Source organism: Antechinus flavipes, chromosome 4, assembly GCF_016432865.1.
Source record: "Antechinus flavipes isolate AdamAnt ecotype Samford, QLD, Australia chromosome 4, AdamAnt_v2, whole genome shotgun sequence".
NCBI classification, from domain to species: Eukaryota; Metazoa; Chordata; class Mammalia; order Dasyuromorphia; family Dasyuridae; genus Antechinus; species Antechinus flavipes.
In genome coordinates this window covers 482,718,377-482,733,948 of record NC_067401.1, presented here as the reverse complement: position 1 = coordinate 482,733,948, position 15,572 = coordinate 482,718,377, and the positions used below count along the sequence as shown (strand labels likewise).

General features: G+C 35.1%; 1 protein-coding gene across 1 annotated transcript in view; it reads left to right on the top strand.

Moving 5' to 3' along the window:
• The window catches only part of EPHX4 (epoxide hydrolase 4), a 33,501-nt gene that overhangs the window by 5,493 nt on the left and 12,436 nt on the right, over nt 1-15,572 (top strand). Inside the window, exon 3 of the mRNA XM_052000006.1 lies at nt 15,109-15,266. Within this exon, the coding sequence (XP_051855966.1) occupies nt 15,109-15,266 (158 nt within the window). The remainder of the gene's footprint in view (nt 1-15,108; nt 15,267-15,572) is intronic.

The window sequence follows — 15,572 nt, the reverse complement described above, 5'->3', positions numbered from 1 at the left end:
GATAAAAGAAAGAAGATACAAGAGGCTTTTTTTTTTTTTTTAAATTTTGAGGTAGCTGGGGTTAAGTGGCTCCTCCAAGGTCACACAACTAGTGTCAAGTGTCTGAGACTAGATTTGAACCCAGATCCTTTTGACTCCAGGGCTGGATTCTATCCACCTATGGCTACTGCTTTTAAGGAAGTTTAGTGCTGGGAGAGGAAGGGGGAGCATGAAAGTACACAGGAATCTCAAATAAGTTTTTATTTATGCTTTCTGTTTTTTACATTGTCATAGTTATTCCTGGTATCCTTCCTCTTCCCCCTTCCACAGACCTGTTCCCTATAACAAATAATATTTTTAAAAGAGAAAAAAATCAGTACAATTGACGGATACAGTGAAAAAGACTGAAAACCTGTGCCATGAGTAACACCTGCCATGAGTGGGCTGCCCACCTCCCTGACGGATTGGGTTGGGGTTGTCTTCTCATATCTCTTCATTAGAGTCCTTCTTGGTCTTTATAATTTTGTAGCATTTGCCATTTTTATTCTTTCTATTTACATTGTTTTGGTCATTGTACATATTGTGTTCTTGGCTCTGCTTAAGTTAATCTGTATCAGTTCCTATAGATCTTTCTATCTTCTCTGTATTCATTACACTCATCCTTTCTTACAGCACAGTAATATTTCATTACATTCATGTACCACAGTTTAGCCATTTCCCCATCAATGGGCATCAACCTTACCACAAACACTTTTAACTAATAATGTCAATAAGCTGATATTGATAACAATATCAATGTTAACTAATAACATCAAACAAACGGTAAACATATCAATACTTCATAGAAAATTAAAACTGGATGGCATATCAGCCATCATCCTTGTCCAGCTCACCCTTTTAATAACTGAGGAAACTGAGGCCCTGGAAGATGTCTGTCTGTTCCAAAGGACACATTATAATGTAATACATATTTTACCTTTTCTTTTTGGTCATGTGTACTATAGTTTGCAATAGTAGTTAACACAAATTTTAGAAAGAAAATAGCAACCTACTCCAGTTATAATTAAGGGGAAAACTGTCTCATCCATATTTGAACACAACATGACAAATAATAAGTACAGAAAAAATAGTGAGGAAAATAAAACAATCCATTATCAATTTTTTAACCAGAACTCAAAAAATAATTTTTGTATTAGTGAAAGGAGAAATTGATATTTGATCACAAAGGTCTGATTTTGTGATGTTTCATAAGCTAAATAGGTCAGTCTGATCAACAACTGGATGGAAAAACCATAATTCACTGAATGAATACAAAAGTGGTGCTAAAATGTCCTTTATATGTGGAGTTTTATTTTAGATAAGATGTCAAAATGAATGTTTGGCCATATTTTCCCCTAAGGACAATGTAGTTTGACTTTACTTATGATAACTTGGGCTACGTAGAGAGGTAGAAAAGATGGTATAATATGAGAGGTTCGGGGCAGGATCCATACCTCCAAATATCTATCAATTCTTGAATTATTCCATTAAACATTAATTCCATTCAATTCAACAAGCATCTATTAAATACCTTGTATGTGCTCCAGTAGGAGCGGGGGTAAGAATAAAACATCCACAAAAATAACTTCAATGGAAAATAAATTATAATTAACATCTTTGGAGTGGTGTACATAAAATATAACAGAAGTTAAGAGATCACATCTATTTGAAGGAGGATTATTACTTGACTTCATGGAAGGAGGTAGCATTTGATTTAGCCCTTGGAGCATGAGTAAGATTTGGTTGCTATTGGGACTTTCTAGATGGAAAGGAAAATGTGAATAAAGACAGACATAAGAACAGACAAAAAAAGGCATATGGAGCATTTAGGGAATGGTAAATAGTGAAATTTTGCTGATCATATGATGCCTAAGGAGAATAATGGGAAATAAAATCAGAAAGGTGGGACTGTAGAAAATTTTGAGGGATTAGACCTCTTCCCATAAGCTGAAAGCTTATGAGCAAAATGAAGAGCTTGGTTTACATTCAAGAGAAGCAGTTTCTGAATGACATGATCAGAGTTAAAAATATGGAACCTCCAGACACATTATGGGTAGCCCGATTGCTGTAGCAAACACTTACCTCCTTGTCTGTGTCAAAGATATCCTTCTTTCCTATTAGTCATTGGCTTTATTAGCTTTGATTCATATGAACACAGCTGACTGATGAGGTGTTCATTGATGATGTGCTGCTTCTTACTTTTCAATGATAATATTCATTCTATATTTGTAAAATAATAAAACCCTAGAATTAGAGGGAGATTTTCAGGCTGCCCAGAATAACCCAAAGCATGAATCCCAACCATAATATCAAAAACTTTAGTGACAGTGACCTGAATACTCCCAAACACAGGCTCTCCATTGCATTGCTAGATAAGTCTCTAATTATTAAGTTTTTTTCTCATACTAAATCAAAATCTGCTTCCCTGTAATTTTCACCTAATGTTTCTAGTTATATCCTGTAGGCAAAGTAAAACAAGGTCTAAGCCCTCTCCCATATAATAGCTTTTTAAATGCTTGATGATGGCTCTCATATTACCTCATTGTGCTTGTTTCTGCATATCCACTTATTTCAAAACGAATCCTCATGTGACAAGTAAGCAGCTAGGTAGCATAATGGATCAAACACTGGGCTTAGAAACAAGAAGACTCATCTTTATGAGTTCAAACCAGCCTCAGACATTTCCTAGCTCTGTGACCCTGGGCAAGTCACTTAAGCCTGTTTGCCTCAGTTTCCTTATCTGTAAAATGAGCTGGAGAAGAAAATGGCCAACCACTCCAATCTTTTTGCTAAGAAAAAGCCAAATGGGGTCACGAAGACCTGACTGAAAAAAAACAACTGAATAACAAAAGTTCCTTGAAAACAAGATGTCTAATTTTTGTCACTGTATCTCCAATGCAGAGTATCTGGCTTGTAGAGTTGAATTGAATGTTGTAAGCCTGTATCCTCTTTCCATCTTGGTCATTTCTCTTCAATGATCCAATTTATCAATGATCCTCCTAAAAGCTTGCTTCCATCACTGGATGTAAGAGTACATATGTGCCTAATCAGTCAATTAACAAGCATTTATTACGTGCTTACTTACTATGTTCCAGGCATTGAACTAAGCACTGAGAATATAACAAGTAGCAAAAATATTTTTTAAAAGTTCCTGAAATCAAAGAGCTCACACTCCCATGTTCCTAAATTTATTGTATTAATTAATAATTGCATTAGCTTATTTTCCATATCATACCTACTATTGAGCCCACAGTCCACTGAAACCCCCAAATCACTTTCAAATAAATGGCTTTAAAGTCCTTTTTGTCCTCTTTTGTACTTGTGAGATTGCTATTTTGAATTTAATTGTAATGCTCTGTGTTCAGTCCTATTAGATTTCATTTCATGAACTAAATCCTAACATTCTAGCCTGACAAGGTATTCTGATTTACCTAATATGTTAGCTATACTTATTGTTTTATTTTATCTGTAAAATCAGAGAAGCAGTCTATGTCTGCCTTTATCCAAAGCGTGGCAACAATGTTCAATACGTACCGGCCATCAATGATTATTGGATTACTACCCTAAAGATCTACTAAGCTGATAGAAAATTAATGACTCCATAGGGTCTAATACTTAAATTAGTTTCAGAATTTACCTAGCTATCAATCCTGTTGTCTGGATCACATCTCTCCATTTTGTCCCCAATAATAGCAGGGAAATCTTTGCTAAATGGTTTGTTGGAAACCAGGTAAATGTGTGTGTGTGTGTGTGTGTGTGTGTGTGTGTGTGTGTGTATGTGTGGGTGTGTGTATGTAAATCCGGGCCCCCCCCAAAAAAAAAGAGCATAAGGATAGTGTGATATCTCCTAATTTTGATGAAACCATATTTATTCTTTACAATTATGCCTTCCTTTGTCATTTGTCATCCCTTTAATCAGAGCCATAATTAGGTAGGTCATTTGCACTAGGGTGGTAAATCCACATCCCTGAGGGTGTCTCTTCCTGGGTCTGCCCCATCTCTAGTGGCCAATGGTCTTGTCCATCAACAACGCTCTCTTCTCTTGCCAGTCTCCATCCTTGACAGTGTCAGCCCACTTTGTACTGCAGCCCTTCCAGTAAGGTAGAAATTTCTGTGTAGTCTCAGAAGTGTCAAAGTCAAAATTAGTACTTTGAGTTTTAAAGGATCTGAACTGCCAGTATAACCCTCAAGTGCAGCAGAAAACAGATTAAAAGGTAACTGAGAAATATTTGACAAAATAAGTGAAAATACAGTACAGCAGAGATGCTCATTTGTGGTTCTCTAAGTTGAAATACAGCTTCAGAGATTCGTTTCTATTTTTGAGTTCGACACCACATTGGCTATTGAGCCACTTGTCTCAGATGAAAATATTGTTAATTAATAGCTTGTTGTGTTTTTCAATCTAGTCTGATTCTTTGTGACCTCATTTGGGATTTTCTTGGCAAAGCTACTGGAGTGGTTGGCCATTTCCTTCTCCAGCTCATTTTACAGACGAGGAAACTGAGGCAAACTAGGTTAAATGACTTTCCCAGGCTCATACAGCAAGGAGGTATCCCAGACCCCATCTGAACTCATAAAAATGAGTCTTCCTGATTCTAATCCTATTACTCTCCTCTATGCAAACAACCTAGTTAATAACTTACCTTCCCTTTAATAACAGGCTAGTGTGTTAATCTGCCTTTAATTTAGTAAAAAAGCCTTAGAGCAGGCTTTTGACCATTTCTATTTTTTGGTCACAGACTTTTAAAAAATTTACATTTTGGGTTCTAAGTTCTAAATCCATTCCAATCCCACATTAGAGAAGGTCAACATTTTATACATGTGTTGTATGTATATTGTGAAACCAAACAATACATATTTCCATATATCAGTTCTTTTTCTGGAAGTGGATAGCAATTTCCTTCCATAATTGATTTAAAAGATCATATTACTCAGTATAGCTTAGTCATTCACAGTTAACTCTTGGAACATATTGCTGGTTCTGCTCATTTCATTCCACATCAGTTCATGTAAGTCTTTTTGTTTTTTTCTGAAAGCATCCTGCTCATCATTTTTTCTTTAATATTCCATCACAATCATATTCCACAACTTATTCAGCCATTCCCCAATTGATGAGCATCCCCGTCATTTCTGAATTCTTTGTCACTACAAAGAGAACTGCCATAAATATTTTAGAACATATAAGTTTTTTTACCCAAAGGACTGTGCATACCCTTTGATCCAGGAGTGCCACAATTGTGTCTGTATCCCAAAGAAATCATAAAAGAGGAGAAATGTGCAAAGGGGTTTGTAGCAGCTTTTTTGTAGTGTCAAGGAATTGGAAATTGAGGGGATACCCATCAACTTGGAAATGGCTGAATAACTTATGGTATACAGATGTAATGGAAGATTATTGTTCAAGAATTGATGATCAGGCTGACTTCAGAAAAGCCTGCAAATATTTATATGAACTGATGTTGAGTAAAGTGAGCAGAATCAGGAGAACATTGTACACAGTAATAGCAAGATTATATGATGATCAAAATAAGATAGATTTGGCTCTTCTCAGCAATATAGTGATCCAAAATGATTCCAATAGATCTGGGCTAGAAAATGCTATCCACATCCAGATGGACACAATGCATATCAAAGCATATTATTTGCTTTCTTTTTTTCCTATTTTTACATTATTAAAGCTCTTTATTTTCAAAACATACACATTTTCAGCATTCACCCTTGCAAAACCTTGTCTTTCAATTCTTTTCCTTCTCTTCCTCCTATCCCTTTCCCTAGATGGCAAGTAATCTAATGTATGTTAAACATGTGCAGTTCTTCTATACACATTTCCACAACTATCAAAAGCATAATATTTTAATCTCATACTATTTTCCTCATGCTTTTTCCCTTTTGTTCTTATTTTTCTTTCACAACATGACAAATGCAGAAATATGTTTAAAAGTATTGTATGTATATAGCCTAAATCAGATTGCCTGTTGTCTTGGAGAGAAAGGAGATAAGGGAAGGAAGGAGAAAAAAAATCTGGAACTCAAAATTTTACAAAAAAAAAAAAAAAAGTTGAAAAGTATCTTTACATGTAATTGGATAAACAAAACCTTATTGAAATAAAAAAGACAAAATGAAAAGAGGAAAAAAAGGAACATACAATTTATTTTCCTTTTTTTTCCTGTCATCATCTTGGGAAACAGACCTAACAATGGTATTGGGGAGTCAAAGAATATACAGTTTTATAACTCTTTGGGCATAATTCTAAATTGCTCTCCAAAAATCTTTTTAGCAGTTTAGTAAAAATATATAGAACACTTCTTAGAATAATGTTTTTAAATATATAGGATTACAAGGGAAATTAATTGTATTGAAATATAGTTTTCAAAATATTTTTTAAAAAACAAAAAAAAAAACTCAATCAAATTAAAGAAACCCATATTTAGAAGTCCCCACATAGAAAGTTTAAGAATCCTTGGTCACAGATGAATTTGAACACAGCTTTTCTTGAATATATTCAGCACTCTCTCTACTATGCCACATAGTAAGATATGCTGCTCATGAAAAATATATACTTGAAAAAAAGAAGGAAGGCAATAGGCATAAGTAGCTATTATGTACCATGCATTGTGCTAATAGAGAGTTACAAATATTATTTTATTTGATCTTCACAACAACCCTGGGAGGTAGAAGCTATTTTACAGCTGGGGAAACTGAGGCAAGTATAAGTTAATTGACTTGCCACTAGTAAGTGTTCAAGACTGGGTTTGACATGGGTCTTTCTGATCCTATGTCTGGCACTCTATATACTGCCCCACCTAATTTCCTGAAGGGCAAAACCAGCCAATATTTATCATTCATTTTCTTTACCTTTCTAAAAATTGAGACTTCTGCTCTTTCTCAAGGCCCAAGTTTCTTTTCCATTCTCTTTGAACTTTCAGAGACCTCTGGCAGTGGCTCAGCAACTATGTCTGTCCTTTCTCTTGTTACCCTAAGACTTTGTTCATTTGGGACTGATAATGTGAACTCAGGAAGAAAAATCAGACCTTCTCTTAGGATATCTCCCTACTTAGTCTGGTTATCAATTCTCTATTGGTCTATTTTCCCCCTTATTCTTTCTAGTACAAAGATCATTCTCCTTGGAAGGAAAAACATGAAAAATAAGAATTGGAAAGTTCTTGGTTCTCCATTCCGGGTGGGAATACTCTCCTTTCTCCTGTTCTCTTTTCTCTAATATTGCTTTTATGGAAAGCTCCATAGTACACAAAGTACTCTTCTTACCTGTTCCCTAAGAAAGTAGGTAGTACCAATTACAGTTCCCTTTCTAAAACCAGAGAAGCCAGAGATTTCTCCATCTTCATACACCAAGTGTCACAACCCTGAGATTCCAACCCCATTTCATTGACTCCAAGTTGATCCTTCTTCTACTCAACAACATAACCTCTCATACTGCATCCTCATGGCCATCTTAGAATTGTCCATGGAAGTCTTTACATGTAATTGAAGAGAAAATAAAATAAAATACTATTAAGTGCAATAAAAAATATAAAGGAACTGAGTCCCAGTGAAGTTAAGTGACATCCAATGACATATAGATGGTGTCAATCTTACTCCAGAGAAAGTGTCTTCCTGCCATATAGCTCTGCTTTTATAGACTTAGGAACTTTTCAAAAACAATGCAATTCCCTGTCCAGCTGAAGGAAGCTAACAAAGGTATGATAGAAATCTAAATGCACACCAAGTTACCTTGGCAAGATGTATTTGAAAATAAGGTTCTTCTGCAAAAGGATGACATTCTGTTGTCCTCTCCCCTCCTCCTTCTGAATCAGTTTTAAAAATATTTTGAGCTGACAAAGCAGTTTCTTTGAGTGCTTAGAGTCCTTTTTCTCACCAGCTGTAGAAAATATATTCATCAAAATTCTTGAGTGATGAGGCATGTGAGCATTTTACAAAAGGTTATTTATGCTACTGAGCACAAAGTGGCTGATCACAACAGCCCAGCCTCCACAAGAGATGCAGAAAACAGGAGAAAGGCTGTTCTGCATCTGAAGAACAAAACCTTTGTTATTTTAATAGAGTAAAACCTGGGAAAGTGCCTGGCGTTTTGATAAACCTCTTGCTGTTAACTAGCCTGGAAGAAGTAAATGGAAATATAGATGAAAATAAATCAAATAGTTGGTTTTTTGTTGTTGTTCGGTTTTTTGAGTTTTGTCTATCTCTTCAAGACCCCGTTTAGGCTTTTCTTGGCAAAGATACTGGAGTGATTTTCCATTTCCTTGTCCAGTTCATTTTACACATGAGGAAACTGAGGTAACCAGGGTTAAGTGACTTGCCCGGAGTCAGACAGCTAGGAAATGTTTGAGACCAGATTTAAACTCAGGAAAGTGAGTTTTCCCGACTCTGACCTGGGTACTCTCACCACTTTGCCACCTAGCTGACCCTCAAATATTGGTTAAAATAGTTCAAATAGTTCGTCATCAATAAATGAAAATTGTTCAGGGAATGCCATTTTTGAAGTCTACTTCATCAATTACAATGAGATTTGACAGTTTTTCTCAGTAACTAACCTAAGGATTTAAATTTAAAACAACAACAAAAAAGATTTTCTTTATCATCTTATGAAGTGAACATATGGGTAATTTTATAAGTTTAATCACTCAATCAATAAACATTCAGTAAGTACCTACTTTGAGCCAGGGACTGCTAACCATCAAAAAGCTTAGTATAGCTCAAATTGCTCACAGTCCGTTGGGAAGCTGTGAGCTGAAATGCAGATTAGATGTCAATATATTTTTTAACTTAGGAATGGAGCTTTATGAGGACAATATATTTTTGCAGTTACTATAAGAGTTCTCATTCTATCTCTTGGGAATTTTAGTATATTATTTGTCAAATTCTAAGGAAATGTTTAATTTACAAAAGCATTGTCAGCATTGTTATTAGTAACAAAAGTAAAACTTGTCTCATTTTGAAAATACAGAAAATTTGAATTATGTAAAACTTTGACACTCCAAAATATAAAGAATTTAACCATGTATAAGAAAATAAAAATAAAAGATGCTAAGTCTGTATTTGTATTATTATCACACCAGAAATGTAGTCTACAGACACATCATTTGTTTACTAACTCTATAAATAGTAAATATTATTATACTTTTTATTATAAATAAATAATAAACATTATTATTCTTAAATCAAATTTATCAGTTACAATGTCAGAGAAAGATGCCATTATTATACCCATTTTATAGTTAAGAAAACTGAAGTAGAAAAAAGTTAAATGACTAGTGAGTGTCTCAGATGGAATTTGAACTCAGATCTTCATGTCAGCACTCTACCTACTTCTCTAGAACACTATGAACAAATTCAGGGGACTGGGAGAATACCAAGTAGTTCATAAATGTGGAAAGGTAAAATGGGTACCAGATGGTAGAGGACCTTGAATGCCAGCAAAAATATCTAGACTTTATTCTGTAAAGCAGTAAGGATGACTGAAGGTTTCTGAGTAGAAGGAAGACATGAGCATCTCAGGGTAAAGAGTGAAGGAAGGAAGACCTATTTATGGCAGATATTAATCAGGACCTGTACCTGATTCGGTGTTAATCTGCCTTAGATGAAGGGAATGGCGCACATATATAAAAGATTTTTTCAGAGATAGAATCCTTAGAACTTGGCTGCTTGATTAGATATGAGAAGTGAAAGAAAGACAGAAATGAAAGATGACCCCAAGGATTTGAGCCTGTAGAACTAAATAAGTGGTGAGACTATTGAGAAAAATGGTGATTTGGAAGGATTGAATATTAGAAGGATGTTCAGATTGAGAACGCTCCATAAAAATTTGTCAGTGCAAACCTATAGCTCAGACAAGAGGTCAGGGCTAGAGATTTAGATTTTGGGATCATCTTTACAGGTATAGCTATGAGAGCCAAGGATTCCCATTATAAATGACAAATGAAGATACAACCACTGATTTATTTAAGGTACTGAAAAAAACCACTTTTTGTAAAAACAAAACAAAACAAAACAACACATAAAACAAAAAAACAAAACCTGAAAAACTTAAGTAGATGTTTTCTTAGTGACTTGGAAATTGCTTTCCAGTAGTGCACATGGCAAGCCATCCATGTCTGCCTATCCTGGATAATATTAATTTCTGGGTCACCATAGTTAACCAAAGGGGGTCTGCTTGGCATCCCAGACTCATTACCTATTTGCTTATAATATTGCCAGAGTCTCATTGTTGTTTACTTGTTTCAGTTCTGTTCAACTCTCTGTGACCACTTTTGGAGTTTTCTTGGCAAAGATAGTGGAGTGGTTGGCCATTTCCTTCTCCAGCTCATTTTACAGATGAGAAAACTGAGGAAAGCTGGGTCAAGTGACTAGTAGGTGTCTGAGATCAGATTTGAACTTAGTTCCTTGTGACTCCAAGCCTGGTACTCTAACCACTGTACCACTCACCTTCCTTGTTGCCAGTGTATCTTCTCAAACTTTTGCTTTCAATATCTTTATCCTATTAAAAATTATTAAGGATCTCTCCAAAGCGTTTTTGTTTATCTGGATTATGTTTATAGACATTTACCATATTGGAAATAAAAACTATTTTTGAATTTGTAGACCCTCTAAAAGGGTTTTAGAGATCCCCAGGATTCTCTAGACCATACTTTCAGAACCACTGCATTAGAATATTCTGACTTTCACCTCTTTCACTCTCAAACCCATGACCCAGACCCATTTGTTCTTCTTCTTTGAAATAAAAACATTTCTTATTATACAAACTAACAATAAATCTGACACATGGATCAAAAGGCTTATTAAATTCCCTAATTTTGAGGGGGTATTAAATCTTGAAACAGGACAAATCAGCCTATTTTTTACCTTTAGTGAACAAGAGGGCACTTCCTGGAAGATATCACCCAAATTAGTAATGTGCTCCACTAAGTGATGCTATTAAATGCTTCAGATATTAAGATAAATAATTAAATCAACAAGCTTATTAAGCACCTACCAGGTGCCAACTATTAGGTTATGTAGTAGAAATCAAACTGAGATAGTTTTTGCCCTCAGGAAGCCTATGTTCAAATTGAACTAAGCTCAATTCCAGGAATGGAAAATACCGTCTGCATCCAGAGAGAGAACTATGGAAACTGAATGTGGATCGAAGCATATTACTTTCACCTTTTTTGTTGTTCGTCTTTTCTTTCTCATAATTTTCCCCTTTTGTTCTTATTTTTCTTTCACATCATGACTAATATGGAAATATGTTTTAAATGATTGTACATGTATAACCTATAGCAGTTGCTTGCTGTCTTGGAGAAGGAGAGAAGGGAGAGAGGGAGAGAGAAAAAAATTTGGAACTCAAAATCCTACAAAAATGAATTTTGAAAACTAATAAATGAATAATAAAAATAAAATCAATCCCAAGAATTATGAAAAACTCATAGGAAAACATTAAGATGGAATAATATATTGGCAAATTAGCTTTTTCAGAGAAAGAAGATGATGCATGTTTTGTAACAATCAGATGATTAACAATGCTACGGGACACAACAGAGAGAACATTGGTCTTGAAATCATGAAGATCTATGTTTAAATTCTATTTGTGTGATCCTAATTAACCTCTCTATGTCTCAGTTTCATTATCTGTGGCTAAAATAGACTATCTGGCAATAAAATAGCATGTAGCTGTTGTGAGAATCAAATGAGGAAAAAATTATATAATGTGTCATAAATTTTAAAGCACTACATAAATCCTAGCAACTTGAAATTTTTAATTTAATTGTTTTTCAATGAACAAAAATCACTATGTTCTCCCCATTGGAAAAAGATAAACAAAACCCTTATAGGAAATATGCATATCAAATACCTGTTAATATTATTATTACTACTACTAATTTATTATGACTACTATTACTACTAACTATTACTAATTACTGCTATTACTAAAGTACTACCCTGCTGAAATATTACTATTAGTACTGCTGCTGCTACTTCTAATGATAATAATAACAACGGAAGCTATTACCCAATGTTTATCAAGAGGGATTCCAAATCCCTCTTACTTCAGGGACATTCCTTTCCTCATTTATAAAATGGGCATTATAATACTTGCACTATCTACTTTTTAGGATCATGGTGATAGAAGTAATTTGCCAGCCTTAAAGCATTATATAAATGTAAATTGTTCTTGTCATTCATTTCCCACAACTGATGAAAGATTTTGGACCTCAAAAGGTAGACCAATCCCTGGCCGTGGTACTGACACTGCTAGGATACTATGTGCTTCCAGCATTTAATTAGTGCAAGGAAACGGACTTAGCAGACATCACAGCTAGAGAGCAACTCTGCTGTATCTTGTATTGTAAGGGAGGCAGGTAGGCAAGACCTATCTGACTTCACAAGGGAAACTGACCTCCTGCTGATCATCATTCAGCCTCAGTCTCTCCTCTTCTCGCCCTTACTCCTTTCCTTTGCTGAGGAGCTTCACTGAGACCTTGACCTTGCTTGCTGAGGAGTACTGTTAATAAAGTGTCTAGTAGTCAGTGCTATTATTCTTGATGTCAGGAATTGTGTCCAGAAGTCTTGTTTCTAGCCAAGGCTGTTTATATTCCTTTCCTTGATTCTGGAGAACAAGGTTTCTTTTTTGTTCTGTCTGTTTGTTTGTGAGAGGTTGAAAGGAATGAACTGGTACCTAACCACTGAGGGACTGGGGTCCGAGGATGAGCTTTGTCTTCCAGACCAGTCTTTCCTTAAATTGTCACCTGAATTATGACATTCTAAATCTTCAATTTTCCCTATCAGTGGAAGGAGTATAGTGAGAGGAGGGGAGGACATCTCCTGTCATTATAGGAACCAATCTAGATGTCAGTTTTATACTTAATGGTTTTATGTTCATGTCAATGGATGAATAAATAAACATGTATCGAGTGCCTACTACACAAACACAGAAAAGCAACAAGATTTCCTGCTTTCAAGGAACATACATTCTAATGAAGGACATAACCTAAAAAACCTCAACATCCTCCTTTCCTCCCTCTCATTCACTTCCTATATCAACCAGTTGTCAGACCTTGCTTCTACCTTCTCCATATCTCTCATCAACCTTTGCTTCACTCAGTCTCAACTATGACATTTGAGGTCTAATTGATTGCTATGTCTTGTCTGTCCATCTTTTACAATAATGATTCTCCTAAATTGGAGGTCTGACTATTTCACACACACACATACACATATGACCCTCAGTTAAATTCCAGAGGGTCCCCATTATCTCCAAGATAAAAATAATGAAAGGGCATTTAAAGGTCTTCACATCTTGATATGCAGGGCAGTAAGGTAGTACTATGCATAGAGCAAAAGGACCTTGAGTCGGACCAACCTGAATAAAAATCCAGCCTCAGACACTTCCTAGCAGTGTGATCCTGGGAAAGTCATTTCACCCTATTTTCCTCAGTTTCCTCATCTGTAAAATGAGTTGGAGAAGGAAACAACAAACCATTCCAATATCTTTGCCAAGAAAACCCCACATGGGGTTACAAAGAACCAGAATACAACTAATCAATTAAATAATGAACAATCAGATACCTTCCTAGCTTTTCCATATTCTTACTCTTTTCTCACCTCCGTTGTACTCTATAATCCAAGCTGCTGGTTTATTTGCTTTTCTTATGTACATGACAATCCATCTGCCATCTTGCTGCCTTTGCCGTAGTTACCCTCTTCTTGCCTGGATACTCTCCTTTCTCATCTCCACCTTTTAATTTCCTTGGCTTCCTTCAAGATTCAGCTTGAATGCCATCTTCTACAGAAACTTTTGTTGGTTTCCTTCCCCACCACACCCCAAAAATCTTCCCTTCTTTGGGTTTCAGTTTCTTTATTTGTAAAACGAGAGGATTCCTTTTGATGCTTTTAAAAATCCCTTGTTGATGAAAAACTTCTGTGATTCTGCTAATCTAATTTTTATCCCAACCATTTCTCTCATCTGGATTGAATTTCGTTGACTTCTGTATTTCACAAAATCCAAAAGATTATTTTTATTAACAATTTTAGTTTAGTCTCCCCACTATTATTTCACTTCTATTCTTTATTTGGAATCATTACCATAGGATTTAAACTTTAGTAAGCAGAGATTTATCTCTAACTTTGATAATTTTAATATTTCTATGGTAATTGCTAATTTTCTTTTATCTTTAGACTGTTTCATCCATTACTAAGCTGTTACTGCTAAAAAAAATGGGGTTCCATTCTACAGTGGAGTCAGGTGAGTAAAGTGTGTTTCTTTAGGGAAATAAGTAAATGGTCTCAGGTCAAGCAAATAATCTTGCATTGAAAGAGGGTTTAACTCTCTTCACTCCACCTTCTGATCTAAATAATGAGCTTTGAGTAATTTCTCCAGTTCATCTTGATTCTCATCTTTTTGTCATCATGAAATCTTTTAATTACCTCTAGAAAAAAGACATGACTTCCCATCAGCTGCAACTTAACTTTATCATTCAGTTAATGCTCCATATAGTGATAGCATCAAAATATATAAAAATTTAACAGAAAGGTGATCTTGACAACAAGAACAGCTCAGTTTGGCAAAATAGGAAAAGAAATGCTCCTTGAGGCAGAGAGAACCCAGGATTCAAATTATTAGCTGTCTGCCTTTGGACAAATCACATCACCTCTCCTGGCTTCATTTTCCCCATTCTTACCATGAAGATGTTGGACCGGGTAACTATTATTATACAGTCTTTTCCAGATCTGAATCTGAGATCCTGTATTCTTGTCTGACGAGGAAGACAAACATTCCAGACAAACATCACTTCTAGGTTTGTTAATAGACATATTTCTATTTAAGGAAGACGTGAGTTCAAATCCTTTCTCAAATCTACTAGTTGTTTGATCCTCAACCTCAGTCTGCCTCAGTTCTCTTATCTGAAATACGGGGATAATGATAGTACCTATTAGGATTGTTATGAAGATCAAATGAGATAATATTTATAATGCATTTTGTAAACTATAAAGTGTTATATAAATATTACTCTTTTTATCTCAAATGGTGTATAAGGTGGTTTTTCACTTAGAATTTAATATACCATCTCCCATGTTTAATTTCTCTTTCTAACACAGGTACTCTTGGCGCTATCAATTACGGGAATTTAAAAGTGAATATCGAGTTGTAGCTTTGGATTTGAGAGGATATGGAGAAACAGATGCTCCTTCTCATCAAGACAGTTATAAATTGGACTGCATTGTTGTGGACATAAAAGATATTTTAGACTCTTTAGGTATGTGAACAGCAAGAAGAAAGCATCATTGCTTTTGCTGAGTAAATTACTATTGTGAAGAGAAATTCAAAGGGGACTATTAAACTTATCTAAAAGAATTAGAGGGTTTAAAAATAGTATAGAGATTCTCATTTGCAAACAAGTATTTTCACTATTTGTTCATTTAAAAAACCAGTCCCATGCACCTTCATTTAGCAACATCTTATTAGTCTCATTTGGCAAAGGAACCATAGAGATCATTTAGTCACAATCTTTCTGAGCCTATATTACCTCCCTCACAGTACTGTTGAGATAATATATGTAAAG